The 22,504-nt window shown below is 40.6% G+C and overlaps 1 protein-coding gene across 3 annotated transcripts in view; it reads right to left on the bottom strand.

Annotated features, from left to right (window-relative positions):
* ST8SIA1 (ST8 alpha-N-acetyl-neuraminide alpha-2,8-sialyltransferase 1) overlaps nt 1-22,504 on the bottom strand; it is a 152,915-nt gene that overhangs the window by 61,084 nt on the left and 69,327 nt on the right. For all 3 annotated transcript variants that reach the window (XM_021092233.1, XM_021092234.1, XM_021092235.1), the window contains 2 exons: nt 10,419-10,528; nt 3,552-3,644 (listed from right to left, as the gene is read on the bottom strand). In XM_021092233.1, the coding sequence (XP_020947892.1) occupies nt 3,552-3,644; nt 10,419-10,528 (203 nt within the window). The remainder of the gene's footprint in view (nt 1-3,551; nt 3,645-10,418; nt 10,529-22,504) is intronic.

The raw sequence follows: 22,504 nt of genomic DNA, 5'->3' as shown, positions 1-22,504 counted from the left end.
GGGGTCATTCATTTAAGTTACTAACTCACAAATTTGCCTGGCATTTTTAATTTTCAGTGACATTTCTAAAACCAGTTATTTATTATGAAAGTAACATACCTATATTCACTGATAGCAAAAAGGCTTATCATACAAGAATGAATAAAAACTAAAATACAAATTTTAGAAAAAGTCAAATCATATGGGTAAGCATCAAATCCAAAAAATAAGGAATAGTCTGGAATATAGAAATAACAAAAACACAAAACTTGTAAGTCCATTTATAGTCTTCATGAAACCTAAGAGGACATTATAGCCATTAAAAAAAAGAATGTGGTACTATGAAAAAATAATCTGGCTGACAAAAAATAAAAATACGATTTAAAAAATGGAAATGGCAGATTACATGGCAGAATGAACACAACTAAAATGTAATTTACTGAACTGAAAGAGGTTATTCTTGGAATATAACACACGCACAAGGCTACATAGTACAAAGAAAGAGTTAAAAGTATTTAGGTAATAGATTTGTAAGTTCCAATGTCTATATAATAGAAAAACTAGAAAGAGTGAGCAAATACAATGGAAAGAGGAAATAATCAGGCATATAAAAGAGGATTCAAAACATTGAAAAAATAATTTGAAGGGTAGCTAACATTTATATATACATTATATATAATATTTCAAACATTACATATAATTAAAACATACATAGATGTATATACACACATATTCCACACATATATACATATGTATGTCACTTTATTCATTACAATATATCCATTGCATAAGCATTATTACCCCTGCTTTACAGATGAGGAAACTGAAGGAGGAAGTGTTAAGTAACTTAGTCAAGCTCACACAGCTGTGAGTGGGTGAGCTGAGAGTAAAAACCCAATCATCTTACTTTAAAGCACAGACTCATAACCACTACACCCCTAAGTGGAAGATTACAAGGACCTCTCATTAAGGTGCCAAACAACATTAGAGAAAACAGACCCACTGCAATATATACCTCAGTAAACTTTCTGGATTTAAATGATAAAAAAGAAATTTTTCTATAAAGTTTTAGTAGAGGAAGTGAAGCTTTTATGAAGCTTTAGCAGAGGAAAGAAAGATTTCCTTCAAACCAAAAAAATGAATAAATTTCCATTACATTTCTGGTTAGAAACTCTAGGTGACAGAAGATAATGAAACAGTATTTTTAAAGTTCTGATGAATATATGAAATATCTGAAAAAAAAGTTTATCTCACTAATTATAGTTATTTACAAAGAGTGAGGTTTGGGCTGATTCTGTTGTTGTTGTTACCTTCTTTTTTGCACTTTTTTTTTTTATCTTTTTCTTTTTATGGCCATACTTGTGACATGTAAGTTCCCAGGCTAAGGGTCGAATCAGAGCTGCAGCTGAGGCCTATGCCACAGCCATAGCAACACCGGGTCCGAGATGCATCTGCATCCTGCATTGCAGCTTGTGACAATGCTGGATCCTTAACCCACTGGGTGAGGCCAGGGATTGGACCTGCATCCTCAAGGACACTATGCCAGGTCCTCAACCTGCTGAGCCACAATGGGAACACCTCTTTTGATTTAATTTCTTATAATGAACACAGTTGTTCATGGAAAAACATTAGGATCGTTGTTATAAAAATAAAGACATTCACAATGGGTTAAATTTCTTAAATATGATGAAACTATAAATGTACTGGAAAAATACAGGATATTATTTTCTCATTGGAGGGGATATGGGTGAGGAAGACTGTCCAAAGAAAGATTAAAAAAAAAAAAAAGGGAGTTCCCACGGTGGCTCAGTGGTAACAAACCCAACTAGAATCCATGAGGACATGGATTCAATCCCTGGCCTTGCTCAGTGGGTTAAGGATCCAGCTTGCTGTGAGCTGTGGTGTATGTTGCAGACATGGCTCAGATCCTGAGTTGCTGTGGCTGGGGTGTAGGCTGGCAGCTGCAGCAGCTCTGACTCAGCTCCAGCAGCTCTGACTCAGCTCCTAGACTGAGAAATTCCATGTGTCTCCGGTGTGGCCTTAAAAAAGAAAAAAAAAAAAAAAAAAAAAAAAGAGGAAGAAGTCATAGGTAGGAGGTCTTTCTTCCCTCCCCCACCAGCTGGGCCCCTCCCCAGACTACCCTTGGCCTCGAGGCCCGGGAGTGGCTGGGATGGGGTCCCTGGGTCTTCCTTACCTCTCTCTTTCTTTCTGTTCTTTGTCACTCAAGAACTCAAGAAGAAGAAGTCATAAAGGAAAAAACTAACAAATTTCATTGTACAAAAAATGTTGCATTCTAAAAGGACTTAAACAATATATGACAGACTAGAAGAAAATATTTGCCATATATACAGCAAAGAATTAATATCTATAGTAGAAACAGTTCTGATAAATCAACAGGAAAATAGTTTTTAAAAAGAAAAAAAGCACAAAGTGAGCAAAAAATACAAACAGGCAATTCACAGAAGAAAAATACTAATAGTCAAGACCTATTCAGTCCTTCTTGTATTCAGGAAAAAAAACAAAAACTCATATTAGGTAAAAAAATAATGGATCATTTTTCAACAAACTGACAAAAATGTAAAAGATGAATAACACATAATGTTTTCAGTATTGGGAAACAGGCGGTCTTATCCATTACCACAGAGGAAGTAAATGGTACATTTTGGAAGTGTAATTTCACAGTATCTGTCAAATTAAAAGGTGTCTGGTGGTGTGTCTGGACATCTATTTTATGGGAATACTTATGAATCAAAACAAAGCAGCATTGTTCATAAAGTGACATACCAGTGCTATTCACTTGGATAGAACTTCCTTAGGTGACAAATGCTTGATCCCAGAGTGTCTATTTTTCACTCCTAAACGCTAGTGTACACAGGAGAGCATAAAGGCAATATTTAACTCTTTTCACAGAAACTGCAGAGTCATTCTCTACAATGAACAGTCCTTGGAGAAACAGCTCACAGCTTACTGATGGGCTTCATCACCTAGAGACTGACCCCCAGACGCTCCTGCAACAGCTGCCAAGATTTCTGGAACCGATACTAGAGCAAGAATTTTCAACGCACTTTCCCAAATCCGACTGAGTATCATGTAATTATAATATCATATAATCATGCATTCTTGTACATTCCCACAATATTGCTATTTTCATGCATGCACATGCAGCAAAGTGGTCATTTCTTTGTTTTTATTTTGTAGTTAAACTGATATGACTTCAGTTCACCAATCAATGCCAGTCAAAGAATTGGAACTGAAGCCAACAAATTGGAAAGTAGCAGTAATGAGTAAGCAGGATATTACGTTGCTACTTTGAGCAAAACACTGGATTCACATGTTATTTTTGCCATCTCTAAAGGCAAGAAACAGAATCCCAGGGGAAGCACAAAATAGTGTTTGGATTCCCATAATCCTGCCTAGTTTATTTACAATTCCCCCCTTCGTCCTTCCTGCCTGTCCAGATGGTTTTCTTCTTTGTTTCCCAAACTGAATTAGTGCTCACTGCCTTTAAGATTTTAAATACTTCTAAAGCCTTCCTTTTTAGTTCCTCACAAACAGAAATCATAAACTCTTACCTTTGCCGAATTATGCTGGGGTTAGCCGTCACCAAATGACTTTTGGATCCAACATCCTTAGTATATTCACTTGACAAAGGAGGCAGATTGCATCTAGAGAAACAAGAACAAGCACTTCAGAAAGATTTACATACTTTTAAATCAAGTCAATTATCATGGCAAATAGGAATTTTACTAAGTCTAGCTCAATTCACAAATTACAGTTATCACCTATCCCTTTTAATGGGCATACTATGGCTAACTATTAGCATCTTTCAAATGCTGCCATAAAAACTATTTCTGTTTTAGAAGAAAGAAAATGTCAGCTGGAGAAGTAAGGGATTTATGAAAGGAAAGAAATGCAACTGGAATGAATTTATCTCACTCAAAATATATTTTCTTTATTTTTTATTTTTACAAGAAGTTCCCCTTGTGGCTCAGCGGGTTATGAACCCAACTAGTATCCATGAGGATGTGGGTTTGATCCTTGGCTTCACTCAGTGGCTTAAGGATCCAGCATTGCTGTGAGCTGTGGTGTAGGCTGGCACTGCAGCTCCAATTTGACTCCTAGCCTGGGAATTTCCACATGCTGCAGGTGTGTTCCTTACTAAAAAGAAAAAAGAAAAAAAGGAAAAAGAAAAAAAATTCCTTTTTACAGCCGTACCTGTGGCATATGAAAGTTTCTGGGTTAGGGGTCAAATCAGAGCTGCAGCTGAGGCCTAGCCACAGCCAGGGCAACAATGAATCCAAGCCGCATCTGTGACTTATGCTGCAGCTTGCAGCAACACTGGATCCTTAACCCGGTGGGTGAGTCCAGGGATAGAACTTGCATCCTCACAGAGACTATGTCAGGTCCTTAACACTCTGAGCCACAATGGGAACTCCTCCCACTCAAAATATTTTTGAGGTGATAGGACAGAGTGTATTAGACTTGAAATTAGCACTCAGGAGGGTGTGGTCCACTAGAGGACACAGGATCTACAGTGCTCTCTGTGGGTGCCCACAAACCTCAAGAGAAAAGGAAGAATTGTCTTTGCTTGTGTTTTTCTTTCTTTTCCCAAATTCTAAATTATAATAATACATTCAGGAGTTCCCATTGTGGCTTGGTGGGTTACAAACCCAACTAGTATCCATGAGGATGTGGGTTTGATCCCTGGCCTTGCTCAGTGGGTTAAGAATCTGGCTTTGCCATGAGCTGTGGTGTGGTTGCAGATGCAGCTCAGATCCTGAGTTGCTGTGGCCATGGTGTAGGCTGGCAGCTGTAGCTCCGATTTGATCCCTAGCCTGGGAACTTCCATGTGCCACAGGTGAGGCACCAAAAAGCAATAATAATAATAATAATAATAATAATAATAATAATAATAATAGTACATTCAGGGCAAACTCTGCCACCTAAATCAATGCATGGGCAACTTCTGTGTTGTGACCAACGTGTATGGTTAACTATGGGTGAAGACAAAATGATTTGCCATCTAAAGAAATGCAGTGATTTTCCACCATCCCAGTCTAGGCAAGGAAAAGAGTGCAGGGGACAGAAACAGCTCCCGTTTTCCTTACACCCACACCAGCCAGCCTGGGTGACGTCCTTGACCACAGTGTCCTATGACTGTTTATAATGGAAAATATTGCAGCTTCAAAGCCAAATCCCATGGCTTTTTGCCAGTGGGACATCAATGAAGTTAAGTCCTCTGCCTCAGTTTCCTTCATTATAAAAAATGAGGATAAGGACTTTTCCTCTCTAGTAAGGCTGTTGTAAGGATTTAATGAAGAAATGTAAAATCTCCAAAATATCATGTATCAGAAATATTGCATAAGTATAATTAAATATATATTACTTCAGGACAACCCCAAAGGAGTCTATAGCTTCCACTAGATTTTCTTTTATTACTGGGTCCTAATTTCTCCTCTCCACCCATATCTTTAAGTTAACTCCAACGACATCAGAGCTTCTCTGACTTTTTATTACTTGAGCAAACTAAAGCTTCATTTATTCGTCAGCAGAGATCTTACAAACATTAAAGTCTTTGCCATCCCCCAACTATTAACATTTCCTTACGAATTTCCCCCAGGACATGAAATTGTCTGAGCATTGACTCAGCTGATCATCACAGGTTCTTTGATGTTGTCTTGTGTTTACCCTGTGACTTCCACCACATCGGGGCATCCTAGGTGGAAACTTGTCGCAGTCGATGTGGAGTCTTCCTTTCATCTGCTCTTTGGTAACAAGATCCTGGTTCTTCTGGCAGCTCCCCACAGATTAATTAGTCAGCCAGTTGGTGACTTTCGCTGAGTGCCCACCGAGAACAGACACAACAGGCATTGCAGGGAGCCTAGGGGAAGCCAAGCCATAGAGCCCACTTGAGGCATCTGCAGTCTAGTGGTGGCACCACATCCCATGCGGTTGCTGAGGACCCTTGCAGGGGAGGGAGCTTATGATTTAACCACCAGGCTCATCCAGCAATGGTGCAGACTGTGGTCTTAACTGATCTTTGCACGGATGATGAGGACTTCCAGGATAAAACACAGGCTGGAGTTTGGACATCTGTCCCTTAAAGAAGCTTTGATCTTGATGGCCCTTCATAACATTTGAGAATCAACCACATTATATTAAACCTGTAGACTCTGAATATATTGCTAAAAAGTGTGGTCAAGCTGTTCTGGTATTATTAAATGAGACAAGCTGGTTTTCATGAATAAACAGTTTCCTTTTCCAGGCACTCCTTGTCAGTTGATCTAAGGTTCAGCTGTCTGGTCCCCTCACATCTCCTATCACAAAGCAAAGCTCAAAAAAACATTTCCAGACACTAAGTGCCAAATCCTACAGCAGAGGGAAATGTTTATAACAATAAAGGCAATATACTATCAATTCATTTCTGAAAAAAATGACATTGAATTCTGGCATAAATATCTGTTCTTCCAGGTAAACTTTCTCTTCAAGTACAAACATCTGTGATACTTCCCTGTAGCACTTTTCTTAGGAAAAAAAAAACAAAAAAACTATAATTTTAGCTCCTCAACTCCTAAATTGATAATTACAAAGATTTACATAAAAGGCGCATTTAAGACAGTCAAATTGTTTCTAATAAGGCATAATTGTGTAAAAATGTTTCAAACTTTGCATTATCTTTTGTTGGCACAATTAACAGATATTAATGGCTGCAGTGTCTTAGTAACTGTGCCCCATGATCCTGGAAGATGTGGTCACAGAACTGATGAGAAACGAATATACTTTGAAGTGGGAAGTAAAGGTGGGTGGGGAATGGGCCCAGTGAAGAGGAATCTTAAAAACAGCATAAAGTATAAAATTCCTTTGTAAACTGTACATACACTTAAACAGATAAAACACACATAACTGAGCATAATTCACAGGCACCAAAATTATGTTGTCCTCACTCATATTCCTGAGCCACTCGATTCCTCTCCAAGACACAACCATGGCTACCTCTGTCTTGCAGAACTCTAAGGTAAATTTTATTCAACAATTCTAATTTTTAAAGGATGCCTTTTGCTTACAAAGCAAATGTTTACTTTGCAAATGGGACACTGATTTTTGACACTAGAAGACATATTTGAAAAGGTCCACACAATGAAAATGATGATATTTTTACATTCTAATCCTGGAAAACATCTCAAACTGTAATTGGGTATACCACTGCGTGCAGGGAAAGCTATTTTTGTACCTCATCTTTTACTGTACCTGTCCATGCACCCCATAGTCTAAGACCAGACACGTTGTGTATTTCTAATATTTACTTACTAAACGTTTGATTGTGAACACATGATATTACCTCAATTTTCTCAGGGTGCTTCAAAAATGTATATTAAGCAACCATGTATAAATAGGCCCATAAAGGGTCAAAAAATAATAATTTATAGACAATTATCAACATTTAATTACTCTCATATCATAAACCATAAATGAGGCTTTTGAAAAATTCAAATGTGTTATGACAATGGCACCATTCTTGAAATTGAATCAAAGGCACATGTATACAGAGCTCTAGTTTTGCTGCTACCTTCTCTGAATCTTTTCAATTCTCACCTCCCTCACTATGCCTTGAACAGTTGTTTAATACTGGGCTGTGCGCCCTAATCACAGGTACTCATTAATTCTGAACTTAAATGCATCCATACTGATTGTATACAATGCAAACTTTGTCTTGTTTATTTGTTATAAATAAATATAGACAACCCTCTAAGATGCTTAGGCCTGGTCTTCTGCATGTTAAGTTTAAAATAGCCGTCTTCCTTGATGTAGTGACACACACAAGCACACTCAAGGATAATATAAAAATACATTTATGGTACTGCTTTCTTCCACATTGTACTCAGACCTCTTGAAATCACTTAACTTTCCTAAATCTGTGAATATCATATTTCTATTCTTTCTTCCTGATACGGTTTTTGGAAAGAGCAAATCAACTTACACTCGAGAGCAATATGAAAATTTAAACTAGACCATGAGAATGTGTCACAGTTTGGGAGATAGGCCTGTAATACCAGATAGGATCCGAATCTCTACAATGGAAAGGCTTGGGGAGTTGTCTGCTGCCATATCCTCATACAGAGCTGCAGCAAAGGTACATGGCGCTCTGTGGGTCACAGAATGAGTTTATGGCGAGGGCTTGTCCTACTACCCCTCTCTTTTCTGTGCTGGCTCTTCAGTCTCTACCTAATGCCTATGCCCTTCTCGCCCATCTCTGCTCTCTCGGTGATTGTCTCCACTTCTACAGCTGAAATGCCATCTCAGCACACTCTCCCCATGGTTCACAGCCCTGTGACAGCACCTGGTGACCTCCCCACATCAGAGTTTGGAAAAGCTGGCCTGTGCCCGGAGTGGAATGGAGAGAGGGCTCCGTCCATACACCACGTCCCTTCAGAAGGCCCGGGAGGGCCACCATCTGCCTCTCAATCACCCCTATCACAGCACTGGCACATCTCCAGGTTCTAAGACTATGATGAAACTGTCCAACATATCTTTTCCAGCCCCAGCTAAGACCTAACGCATGATAGATGCTCGCTAAACAGATATTGACTTGACTTAAGAGAATGATGTTTTTATTGTCTCCCTTTTCCTATTGTGCATGTATTGCAAAAAAATAGTAATTGCAATGGAGAGGTTCGGAACACAGTCTTACACTGGAAAAACCAGGGCAGGACACCTCCATAAAGGAAAGATAGACAAGGGTCTCCCCATTCCGCCGAAGGCTTCACTGGTGAGATAAAGCCTTTGGAGGAGCCTTGTTCTCTGAGAGGAAACTTGGCCCTTTCCTGAATACACGGCTCCCTGAAACACTCTTAGACAGGCTTTCCTCTCCCCTATTCCTCTGCAGCTCAGAGGCCAGAGGTGCTTCCGTGCTCTCTCAGCTACCTTTTGCCACTTTTAGACCATTATCTATTTAGCCTGAAGACTAAACACAAAACCCAACCCCATCTGCTTCCCCCTCAGCTTTCCAGTCTCTGCGTTGCTGGAGGCCTCAGCCATCCTGACCCCTGAGCCTTTGGGTCCTGGTTCATAGTCATTCCTACTTCAGTGAGACTTTGAGGCCCACCTAAAAGACCCTCCACAGCACAGCCTGCACGTTCTGACACTTTTTCAGTAACAAACGTCTTCTTTTTCTGTAACACATCTGCTCATCCCTGAGAGAAGCTGAGTTCTTTCTTTATTTATGTATTTATGTATTTGTTTACGTAGGACTGCACCCACAGCGTATGGAAGTTCCCAGACTAGGAGTCGAATGGGAGCTGCAGCTGCTGGCCTGCACCACAGTCAGAGAAATGTGGGATCTGAGCTACATCTGCGACCTACACCACAGCTCACAGCAATGCCGGATCCTTAACCCAAGGAGCAAGGCCAGGGATCGAACCGGCATCCTCACGGATACTTGTCGGGTTTGCTTCCACTGAGTCCCAATGGGAACTCCTAAGAAGCTGAGTTCTAAAGTCACATACTTCACTGAGTCATTCTTTTACACTAGCTCTCATTTTCCCCACCTTCTCTCATCTTTCTCATGCCCTTGCCATCTCTGAATGGCCCTATCATTTGGCCCTATCACCCCCCTTCCTTTCTTCTTCACGCCTCTCCAGCCAGCCCAGACTTCAAAGGTGTCACTTCATGCTCTCTCCAGCCAGGATCTTCCATGTTGTTGCTTCCCACCCCTCTTCCCTCTCCTCCTCTCCCCCCCACCACCAGACAACCCCAAGCTTGTGTCAATCCAACCACTTGCTGTCTTCCCCTTTAGTCAAAATGACCCAACGGTGTAGGCTGGTGCCTTTCAGCTTCACAGTCTCTACCCTTGGCTAGATGCATTCTAGCAATTCCTTTACACAGCCCTGCAGAAACCTCCTGTTTTCCAGTAAAAGGGAGCTCACATCACTACTCTGCTCAGTCCCTTTGCCAAGCTTCCTTCTTGCTTGAAATGTATTCCCCCTCCTTCTTTCAGTTTTTCTAGCCCTACACAGATCCACTCCCTCTTCAAATCTCCCTCCCTACTTACTCATGCTTTTGTGAAAAGCAAAGCAGCAGCATGTGGAGAGTGAACTGAATTAATGAAAACATTTATTCATGGAGTCTGTCTTAGGATCAAGTTGTTAAAGTTGGAATCACCTGACTGTAGCATCTAAAATAAAATCTGAGTGTTTCCATTTTGGGGGGGGGGTCTCTCCACGACCTCGGAGCCGTTCTTGGTTTTCGACTTTCTGGGGACCTGTTCCCTGGCTCCCCTGGCCCTCTCCTCAGCTCCCTTGTCCATGAACTTGAAGGGACCGCTGAAGAGTAGCTCCAGCTGATTAATCACAAGTGACTGGTTTCCAAAGGCCCCGGGGCTGGTGGGAGGGGTGGGGGAGAGGAGAGAAGGCAGAGGCCGCGCTGTGGGAGCTCTCTCTTACCGCATGACAAAATTTGCTTCATCTATTTGACGGCCACAGCCACTCTTCTTCAGAATCCCACCATTTCCCACCACCGCGCATTTCTTCAAGGGCAGCTGGAATGGGGTTGCCTAGCAACAGAAAACAAGGCGGGTTTTCACTGCAGAGAACACACAAGCGCTCACAAAATCATTGTTTACAGCAGACCCAGCCGGAGAATTTGATTGAAGACTGGGCAGAGTGAAAAGAGCATGTAGAAGGAAAGATGCCAGGAAGTTTGTAAGGGACAAACTAGTCTGTTCCTTTGAAATAAAAGAAGAAGAAAAAAATTTAATTCCCTAAAGCGTATTTCACACAACAACATATTTTTGGTATCCAACTGGTCGTGTATCTAGTAAGGAGTGTCTGCTAAAGAAAACAGGAAAGTCCTCACTAAACATATGATTATTTGTAAAGGCATTAAGCTGGGAACAAACTGAAATAAATTCTACTGCTCTATATGGATGCGGATTTCATTCATTCAAACAATCAGTCATTCATTCAACAAACACTGCTGAGCGTTTCCTATGCTAACCGTTGGGGATAAATAGAGAGATCCGGAAGTCAAAGGCTTCACAGTTTGGGCTACAAGGAGAGTGTGAGTACAGGAACCTCTGCAACAGACCCTACTGTAACGCTGAACGTGCTGTGGAGAATTCAGAGGGGGGCAGGAAGGCCTGTCTGCCAAGTTGACTCAGGGGAAGATTGCTCACTCGAGATGAATCTTTAAGGATGAACAGGATTTTGCCAGGCAGAGAAAGCAGCATAAACAGAGGCACAGAAGGATGCTGAGAGTCCGTGCGGTCTTTACAATCAAACGAATGCTCCGGGTGAGTCTGCCTAGAACTTAGGAGGCACTAAAGGGACTAGTGGCTCATGCCCAACCAGACAGCATGTGACTTTCTTTCTGCAGACACTGAACTGGACTGCAAAGAAAATGTTCCATGTACCTGAATGTTCCCTGAAGTGCTATTTATAGTACCCAGGAATATCAAAACCCAGCTATAGCCCCTGGAAGTGAAATGTGACATTTGGTTTCTTCCAGCTGGGTCAGCAAGAACCACCAGGCACAGCATTTCCTGTCTGCTGAAGCCAGGCACAGAGGTTTGGTGTTCTCTGGGGGAAGACCTTGCAACTACATGCCTGGGACATGACATAACTGATATTGAGTCACCCATCTGCATGAATCTGAAGCACACAGTGGATAATCCCAAAAGAAAGAATGGCTGCATGAATATATATATGCATAGGCATAAAGTAATTAAACCAGAAAAAAAAAAGAAATTTCAGGGGTGTGTGTGATCGCTGGTAGCTGAGATGCACTGACTATAGCACAAGAAAAGAATTTCACTTCCCTGATTTCTAGTTTGTAAAAGGAACAGCCAGAGCTGTGACAATACAGTTGATGAAGATACATTTACAGTACTGAAATCGTGAGTCTAAGCATTTGCCAGCAGATGGGAAACACGTCCCTACATAACTAAGACGGAGACCGTCCAGCAAATTCTAGGGCAGGATACAGAGAGGAGGGTCAGGCAAAGGCCAGCCCTCCAACATGCCCAGTGTGCTCCCAGATGATGCATGGCATTTTTTTCGGCCACTCTGAGAGGAGGATTTGAAATCAATGCAAGAAATGCGCAGGACAGATCTGTAATTTGTTAATGCAGATGTAAGTACGTATGCTCAAATTAGCTATTCCTTCATTCCACAAAGATTTATCAAGTGCCTTTGATATTCCAGGCACTGTCCTGGGTGACACGGGCATAAACAATAATCCCTCTCCCCAAGGAGCTTACATTCTAGCAGGGAAATGTATGCTAAATAAAGACAAATGAGTAAAATAAAATATCACACAGTGACATGGATGCCAGAGAGAAACAAATCAATGGCATGAGAGGATCAGGAAATACTTTTGAAGAGGACTTGCCATTTAAACTGGGTGGAGATGAGACATGTAAGCCAATTCCTGAAGAAAAGCGGGTAGTGAGCCTTACAGATCTCTGTGGGACCTGCCAGGGAAGACCTGGCGGGGGAAACACTCCTGGGGTATGAAGGGAAGAGGAAGGAGCCCACTGTGTCTGGAGACACAGTCAGCAAAGGACAGAGAAGGAAAAGAGGAAATTAGAGAGTTATCTGGCGGGGAAGCTGGGGAACAGATTCTGTAGGGTCTTGGAGGGATTGGAAAGACTGGGTTTTATTCTGAGATGAGAATCAAGTGAAGGTAGGGTAAGCAAATGAGTGACATTGTGCCATATCCTGGAACCAACATTCTGCTGCTGTGTGAACAGGTTGTAAGATGTTATGTGCAGAAAGAGCTCAGTTATGAGTCTCCTGTAATAACAGACTACCTAGAGCTTTCAGTGGCCTGGGCTGGAGTTGAAACTGACAGCACTAATGGCCTGAACCCAGCCAGCACACAGATTGGAACTTGAACCCACCTGCCAAGACTTGAATCCAACCAAAGCCCAGACCGGGACTTGAACCCCCATGCAGGGACTCGAACCCAGTCTCAACCCAGATTGGAACTTGAACCCACAGTTTTAAATTAGAATCCCTCACCCGGTGTCTGGACTTGCTGAGGTCCAGCTTCTTTATGCCTCCGCGCAGAAGGAATTTAGCGAGAGGCAAAGCGATGGACAAGAACTAGATTTATGAAGATAGGACATTTGTGAGAGATGCGAGCAGGCAGGCAAGAAGGCTCTGCCGCCAGGATCCAGTGGGCTACAGTTTTATCATCCAAGGGGAATGGAGGTCAACAAAGACCACCTCCTCCTCTGTTTGAGTAGCAGCACCTCCTTAGTATTCCGTAAGGTGTGTATTCAAATCAGCAGAAGAGCAGGTCCTCAAACTCCTGCTCTTGATCTGAATCTGAATGCAGGCTTCATCCCATCTCCCACCCAACAGCTCCCACCTCTACCAGTCAAGCAAGCCTGCCTTGTTCGGAAGGCTTTCTTGAGCAATTATTAACTTACGGTGATCACCCAATGTCCCTTAGGTTTCCCTATCTATGATCCTTTATTGGGACTTCTACAGCTACCTGCGCCTACGCCATCCCTATCAGAGTGATAGCAGGGTGGGCGGTGGGGAGGGGGGGGGGTGAGAAGTAAGCAGATTCTAGAGATGTTTTGGGGGAAGAGCTGACCGGATTTGCTGATGCAATGGAAATAGGATGAGAGAAATCCAGAACAATGCCAAGGTTCAGGGCTTGAACAACTGTAAAGATAAGACTTGCCATTTACTGAGACATGGAAGATGATAAAGAAGCAGGTTTTAGGGGGATGATTTGGAGTTCTTTTTTTTTTTTTTTTTTTTTTTTTTGGCCATGCCCACGGCATGCAGAAGTCCTAGGCTTTGGGATCAAACCCAAACTACAGCAGTGACCATGAGCCACAGCAGTGACAATGCTGGGTCCTTAACTGCTAGGCCACTAGGGAACTCCTGGAGTTCAGTTTTAAATATGTCAGGTGTGAGAGCCCCATTTGACATTTAAGTGGTGATGCCAAGTAGGCAACTGAATATATGAAATATATGAGAATACAGTCAGGGAACTGATTTTTCATGGAGATAGAAAGGTGAGGCTGATCGGCATACAGCAGGCACTTAAAGTTAGGGGACTGGCTGGTGAGTGCAGACAGGAAAGAGAAGAGGTCTAAGACCTAAATCCTGGGACACTCCAACAAGAAGTCAGGACACTGAGGAGAAATCCATAAAGGAGACTAAGAAGGAGTGGCCAATGGCATAGGAAACAAAATGGGAAAGTAAGGTGTCCTGGAAGCCAAGGATTAAAAAAAAAAAAAAAAAAAAAAAAACTCAAGATACTCAAGAAGGAAGGTGGGAAAAATGCAGCAAATGCTATTGATAGATTTGGTATGATAACAGCTGAAAACTGCCACTGATTTTGCAACATGGAAATCTGATTCAGGAGTGAGGGTGGAAGCTGGATCTGAGTTCAGGGAGCTATACATGGATATCTGCATATCTATTTGTAAACACTCATGTTAAAATTGTGGGCTCACTCATGCTCAACTAATATTTTGTTTGCTTTGTAAAAGCCAACATAACCTCTCCCTTGTTGTTAAAGAAAAGTTCCTGGGCCAGATCAATGGGTGATCCCACTTTTCTAAGCAAGAATCTAGGCATGGAACAAGCAGAGCCGGGGAGTGGCAGCAGGGACAGCAGCATGTACTCACAGACCAAGTACTACCTCCTAACTTTCAGATGTGAGACTCCTCGGCGTCCACTTCTGGTCTCTAAAGAGGGACCATGCTGTGCAGGATTATATGAGATTACATGAGATGATGTATGTAAAACATCTCACCAAGACACTAGCAGGTTGGTCCACCTGCCTTCCTTCCCTTCTTTCATCTCTCTCCTCCTTCTACCAGAGTCCACTGACTTGCTCAAGTCACACAATACTCAGATTCCTTGAGTATGGGGGGAAACGGTAAAATAGGAATTTATCAAACTCCATCATAATTGGAATAATTGTATTAGCAAGACATTTATCTACTATATCCGTGTATCAATACACTTATTAAAGTGTTTAAGCCCGCAAACAAAAGCTCATTTGAGGGAAAGCCATTTATGAGTTTTTGCTGCTCATGCTGGCTTGCTTTGTCTTCATCTGGTCAATGGCTGGCTCTCAAACATGCAATTTCATCTTAATAACTATTTCTCCAGTGCCTGAGTACACTCTTCCGGGCATTGGTAAAATGTCAGTGAGCAAAAGAACTCATCAAAGTTTTACAGAGGAAAAACTTGAGCAAATACTGTGGATTTTTTAACTAATTAAGATAATACTATCATTGTTCTTTTTTATTTATTTTTTTTAATGGCCACATGCATGGCTTATGGAGTTCCATGGGGTTAAATCCAAGCTGCAGCTGCAACCTACACCACAGCTGCGACAATGCCCAATTCTTTAACCCACTGTGTTAGGCCAGGGATTGAACCCGAACCTCCACAGAGACCCAAGCAACTCCAGTCAAATTCTTAACCCACTGTGCCACAGAGGAAACGCCTTACTACTTTAGTTTGGACACAGAATATCTCAACTTGGCGATAGTTGATGCTTACCAGAATGATGTCAAGGAGTATTTTCATGAAGGCACTACCTGCATCCCTTCTTTTCAAATGTATTTCCTTGCATCCATGTAAGAAAATATCTACTGGGTCTGAGACTATATAGTACTATATGAAAACAATCCTCCTGCCTAAAAATACAACGCTCAATGAAAGGATGGATTAAGCAGATTAGGCTATAGTGATGAGCTCAAAGTATTGCTTGACCACCAATTCACCTTACAAATTTTTGTCCAAATGCTTTTCCACCTATCCCTGTTCCATCTGATAATGGCCATCATCTTAATGACTATGATGTATCAACCATCTGGATTCAGATTCTGGTTTGCTAGGTCCCTCAAATGTTCAGGGTCTCACTGGACGTCAGGCAGGATAATAACCATCCCGTCGGCCTCCCAGTATGTTTAGAGAATTCAGATGAACTGAGATGTTGAACATCATCAGGAAACTCTAAAGTCTCATATAAATATATTAGCACATTATTCAATAGTTAAAAAAACCTAAATTCTCTGTGGAAAAATGATCATTATATTGCTAGACCACTGTTATATGTAGTTTATCTTTGTGTGAGATTCTTTTCATTTCAAAGGCTTATATATAGATTTTGAACAAAATATTTTAGTCATTGGACCTCTGAGGATATATCTACTACTTCTATCAATCAATGAGTTTTTAAGAGCATGTTTACATATGAATCATTACAAATATCCTATCTTTTTTGCATGGCACTCTACAGGCAAACTAAGCACAAGTCAGATGATCAACAGTTTGTTCAATAAATTAATTATTTGATTGGCAGATTTCTGCTGAGCATCCAATGTGTTTTAAGCAGTGTCTGACCTAAAGTGGCATTTTCTTAATGTCATAATAAATACATAATTTATTTTTTAAATTTATTTTATTGATGTTTAGTTGGTTTACCATGTTGTCTTAATTATTGCTATATAGCAAAGTGATTCATGTTCTTTTCCATTATGGTTTATCACCGGATACCTGTGCCATACAGTAGGACCTTGTGGCTTATTCAGTCTATCTATAACAGCTTGTATCTGCTAATCCCAAACTCCATCCCTCCTCCACACCCCTCCTTTGGAAACAAGTCTGTTCTCTATGTCTGTGAGTCTATTTCTGTTTCATAGATAAGTTCATTTGTGTCATATTTTAGATTTCGCATATAAATGATATCATACGATACTTGTCTTTCTCTAACTTACTTCACTTAGTATGATAATCTCTATGTCCATCTATGTTGCTGCCAATGGCATTATTTCATTCTTCTTTAAGACTGGGTAGTATTCCACTTTATACATGTACCACATCTTCTCTATCTATTCATCAACTGATGGATATTTAGGTTGTTTTCATGGCTTGGCTACTGTGAATAGTGCTGCTATGAATATAGGGTACATGTATCTCTTTGAATTATAGTTTTGTGCAGATTTATGCCCAGGAGTGGGACTGTTCAAGCACATCATAGTTCTATTTTTTAGTTTTTTGAGGGACCTCCATACTGTTTTCCATAGTGGCTGCACCAATTTACATGCCCACAATAGTGTAGGAGGGTTCCCTTTTCTCCATACCCTCTCCAGGATTTGTCATTTGTAGACTTTAATGATGGCCATTCTAACCAGTTTGAGGTGATCACTCATTGTAGTTTTAACTTCCATTTCTCTAGTAATTGGCATGTTGAGGATCTTTTCATGTGCCTGCTGGCCATCTGTATGTCTTCCTTGGAGAAATGTCTATTTAGGTCTTTTGCCATAATGGATATATAGTTTAAGCTCCAAACTTCAAGAATAAACACAACCCTCACCACTCTCAAAATATGAGCAATTAATGAAGCCATTCAGAATCTTTCTTCTGAGACACACTTATCCTTTTCATAGTCCACAGCCTACACTGCTTGTGCCTTTTCTTAAATGGCCCTGACGCCTGATGTCCCTTTTCATTCAACAGCTGTTTGTTGAGCCCTGTTAGGGACCAGGAGCTGTGAGGGGTGCTGGACATGTACTGGTGAACAAAATAGACACACACCCTGCTCAGGAAGCTTATTCTAATGGGAAAAACTGTTTAACAAATATGATAGGAAAGCACAGAGTGCTACAAGATTAGGAAGAATCTCTCTGAGCAACTGACAATGAGACCTGAGATCTCAAGTTTTTAGGCATAAGAAAAGTTGTTGCGGAAGTTCCCTTGTGGCCCAGTGGGTTAAGGATCTGGCACTGCCACCACAGCTGTGGTGTGGATTTGATCTCTTCCATAAGCTGTGAGTATGACCAAAAAAGGAAAAGAAAAAAGAAAAGTAGTTGAGATTCTGGTGTACTAGATAATCTTAAGGTTGAAAAAGATAAAAAACAAAAATTAGAGTCTTTGATTGTTTCATGGCATGAATGAAAATAGTTGTTACAGGCTAGAAGATGTTTTCAGAAACTAATTAACAAATGCCAGGAGTTCCCATTGTGGCCTAGCAGGTTACAAACCCCACTAGTATCCATGAGGATGGGGGTTTGATCCCTGGCCTGGCTCAGTGGGTTAAGGATCCAGACATTGCTGTGAGCTGTGGTGTAGGCTGCAGATGAAGCTCAGATCCTGCATTGCTGTGGCTGTGGCATAGGCCGGCAGCTGCAACTCTGATTCAGCTCCTAGCCTGGCAACTTCCAAATGTCATAGGTACAGCCCTAAAAAGCAAAAAGTAAAACAAAACAAAACAAAAACAACAACAACAACAAAAAAACTATAAATGCCAACTGTGAAAATAAAATATTCCTGGCTAAGTATGACTTTTGAAGAAGGCTTTTCAAAACCAAAGAACTTAAACCCTGTTTTTTGTGCCTTGTGTCAATAGTTCCAGAGCATCCCAGAATGGATTTTATAATTCAGTGAATGAAGCTTTATTTACTAAGTCACTTCCAAAGCCAGATGCCTCATTTCTTCCTGCTCTTCATTGAAAATCCAACCAAGTCAGCAAAGTAGAAGAGCCCGTGACCTCAGTCACCTACTCATCTTCCATCTCACAGACATGACTGAATGTCTTGAATGATAATTACACAACTTGTAGAAGCAACTGAATTAACCGCCATCAATCTCCAACTCTTAGAGTTTGAGCTAGCCTTGAAGGGAGGGGAAGAAGTAGGAAGTGCATGGGGGAAAAGAAACATGTAAATGATTTAGTAGAAAAAGAACTGGATTGCATAATGCTGTTATAACTATTTCCTCAGGAATATACAACATTTTAGTAAGAGCACTTTTGATTGCAAATTAAGTTACAACAATCTTGGAGAAAAAGAGTATTTATTGTTTTTTGGGTTGTTGGTTTTTTTTTGTTTTTTGTCTTTTTGCCTTTTTTAGGACCGCTCCCACGGCATATGGAGTTTCCCAGGCTAGGGGTCTAATTGGAGCTGTAGCTGCTGGCCTACGCCAGAGCCACAGCAACACAGGATCTGAGCTGCGTCTGCAACCTACACCACAGCTCATGGCAACGCTGGATCCCCAACCCACTGAGTGAGGCCAGGGATCAAACCCACAACCTCATGGTTCCTAGTCGGATTCGTTAACCACTGAGCCACGACGGGAACGCCCAAGAGTATTGTTTAGGCATGGCTACAAAGTAAAAATTTAGCATCATGCATTGACATAAAATCAGAATCAAAGAATAAAAATGCTCTACAGGAAATTCCCCTTGTGGCTCAGCAGGTTAAGAACCCAACATAGCGTCTGTGAGGATGTGGGTTCCACCCCTGGCCTTGCTCAGTGGGTTAAGGAGCCAGCATTGCTGCAAGCTGTGGCATGATTCCGGTGTTGCAGTGGCTGTGGCATTGGCTGGAAGCTGCAGCTCCGATTCGACCCCTAGACCAGGAACTTCAGTACACTGCAGGTGCAGCCATAAAAAGAAAAAAAAAAAAAGTCTACTACTACTACTAGAGATTAGGCTGTAATGTCCCTACATCCAAGTTATAACATCCAAGTTATAAAAATAACTAAACTTATTAGTAACTGCAAACTATTACATTTAGAATGGATAAGCAATGAGGTCTTACTGTAGAGCACAGGGAACTATATCCAATCTCTTGGGATAGAACATGATGAAAGATAATATGAGAAAAAAAAATACTCACACACGTCTACAAAGTAAAACTTTAGCATCATGCCTTGACATAAAATAAGAAGCAAAGAATAAAAATGTTCCACAAATAGTTCCCTGTAGTTCTATATATGTATGACTGGGTCACTTTGTTGTATAGTAGAAATTGGCACAACACTGTAAATCAACAATAATTTTTTTAAAAAAAGTAAAACAAAAAACAAAAAACAAAACAAAACAAAACAAAAAAGCAACCTAACCTTACATCTAGGCTTCATGGGAGCACCAGGAAGCCAAAAAGCTTGAAATCCCGAAGTGACTCCTTGGATTCTATCCACAGTGGAGCTCTACTAGAAACAACTAAACTATATGAGAGGATGCTCTGAAGTATCCAGAATTAGGAGAACTGAGTACCAGAGGGAATCGGATTAAGCAGACTAGTGGCCAATTAAACAACTTTAATATCAAGAATTTAAGCAACAAACTCATATTTTTAAAAGCTCTTTTTTTTTTTTTTTTTTTTTTGCAGATGGCAACAAAAGACTCCACTGTTTTAAGTTTAACACAGGGTATATCAGATTATTATAACTCTCAGTATACTTCACTGATTCAATATAAGCTTCTCAGAAACATAGCATGATTTTTGCACCTACCTTGCTCTATATTCTCCTTCCTCTAGCTTTTTCTACCACTCTGATCTTCCTCTAACTGTAACCTACTTTCCTTGCCTCATTGCTTTTATTGCTTTTATACTTGAGGGGCAGGGAGAAAATGCCATAAATATTTTTGAATAAACAATTGTTTCCTAAACTAAAAAAAAAAAAAAAAAAAATGAGGTTGTCAAGCTAAGCTTTGCTGATTTTGTTACACATGTAAGTTTACGCTGACACTTTTATGTTAATACTTTTAGCTAGAAGAGTTGGCACTTCTATTTTCACCCTTCACAATTCAAAGGAAAACTCTTTGTTTTGCTCTGTTACTCCTTCCCAATTCCTCTTTGATAAGAAGGAGGAGTAAGTCTTCCTTCTCATGCAGTTGTGTTTTCAAGCTAGAATAATGTCCAAGCCCTTCAGTATTTCGAACACTGTCAAGTGCCATGATTAAGAAGAGGAATCAATGTTGGTGTTAGATGTGGGTCTCAAGTCCTAATAGAAAAGCAGGGACTTTGATCTGCAGCCCTTCAGAGAGGCCTGAAAAGCTGTCACTGCCGCTGCTATTAGTCACCATGTCAAAACATATGCTTGCCCTTATTGAGGAAAATATCAAGTTTTTGTCCATAAGAACATGAACTCATACATCTAATTGCAGTCCAACCCTTCATGTCTGTGTACCCTTACCCACGTATTCACATGGACTCCCACACATAATTATGCTTCACCCACACAGATAATTTAATTTCTCACCCATATGTTAATTATATCCTCAACCTAGGCACCTAAATACACCCCCTGCCTCACATCTAATTACAACCCCCCTCTTATGAATGTAATTATACCACTCAGCTACCCATCTAATTATGCCCTCCTTGACGTACTTAATTGCTCTGCCCTGCTCAAGGACCTAATTACATTCTAACCAATGCATCAATTAAGCCCCCAACCCTCCAACCATATTCTTCAGAGGCACATCTCTTTATCTCTGCACCCTACTTTATCACTTCAACTAGGGATTGGCATCTTCCCACAAGCAAATTCCTAGTAAGCATGGCACCCAGCTAAACAGGCAAAATAATGACAAAATGCAGCTGAGTCAAAAACAGCGTTGCTCTTCCAGTAAATGAGCCTTTTCCAGCATTTGCTTTTGCAGTTATTTAACTAGCCCCTTGGAAGTCCAAATGAAAATTTCAGCTGTTTTCTTACTTTGCATGTGTAAGCATTTTTATGATGAAAAGATCTAGTAATTAGTTAATTTATTTCAGAGACAAGTGCTTCTCATTACAGATATTTAATTATTGAACGCTTTAAAAATCATTACCCAAAATTTTGCCTGGGGATATATATTTATAAATACTAATTATATAATATTTGCACATCCCTACCATTCAAAGAAGGTTAACTGTTCTTCAATTATACAAAAAAAAAAAAATTGCCAGAAAGCTGTTACTAAGATTTGTATTCCCCTTTCCACTAATAAAATTGTCATTTCAAAAAGATAAGTTCAATATTAATAGTCTTTTTACACAGGATGCATCTCTGGAAAATGAAAGATATGATTACTTATATATTGTTTCCCTATCCAACTTTTTGACTCAATCCATTATCAAAAAAAAAAAAAAGGAATACTTAAGCCTTCCAAGGACTAGAATGTATTTTTCACAAATCTGCTATTCTGGATATAACTTCTGGAAGCCAGCTATAAAACATCAGATCAGATGACCATTCGGTAGATTTACTGGACATTTCATACTCAATTCCTGGTTAACTGAAGTCCGTTACTGATGTTTCTGACCCATGGATGCTAAAGCTGTAAGGAAGGCTATTGCGTGTACTTTAGGTCAGAGGTTGGCCATATTTCCGAAGTTCTCAAAAACTGGGGGGATTTTATCACAGTGGAATGGAAAGGAAATATGAAGGGAATGTACATGATAGCAGGAATGAGGCCTCATGCCCTGGCAAGACTTTGTCTTCTCCAGTTCCAAGGTGGAAATACCACTGAAAGCCTTTTTTCTTTTCTTTCTTTTTTTTTTTTTCTGCAAAAACAGGAAGTGCCTCTTCCTGTTGATGCGCACTGCCCTAGAGCCTGCCTGCATCCCAGTCCTGGCTTAAGTTTTTTTGCTGATCACTGGCAAGTTATTTAACCTTACTGCCTCATAGGTAATACTGGTACCCATCTTGTACAGTTGTTTTGAGGATTCAATGAGTTCAGTGAGTTCTGTCTGGCCCAAGGTAAGTGACCAATAACTGTT

The sequence above is a fragment of the Sus scrofa genome, chromosome 5, assembly GCF_000003025.6.
Source record: "Sus scrofa isolate TJ Tabasco breed Duroc chromosome 5, Sscrofa11.1, whole genome shotgun sequence".
Classification (NCBI taxonomy): domain Eukaryota; kingdom Metazoa; phylum Chordata; class Mammalia; order Artiodactyla; family Suidae; genus Sus; species Sus scrofa.
Note: the sequence above shows the minus strand (reverse complement) of the source record. Positions and strands in the feature narration are given on the sequence as shown.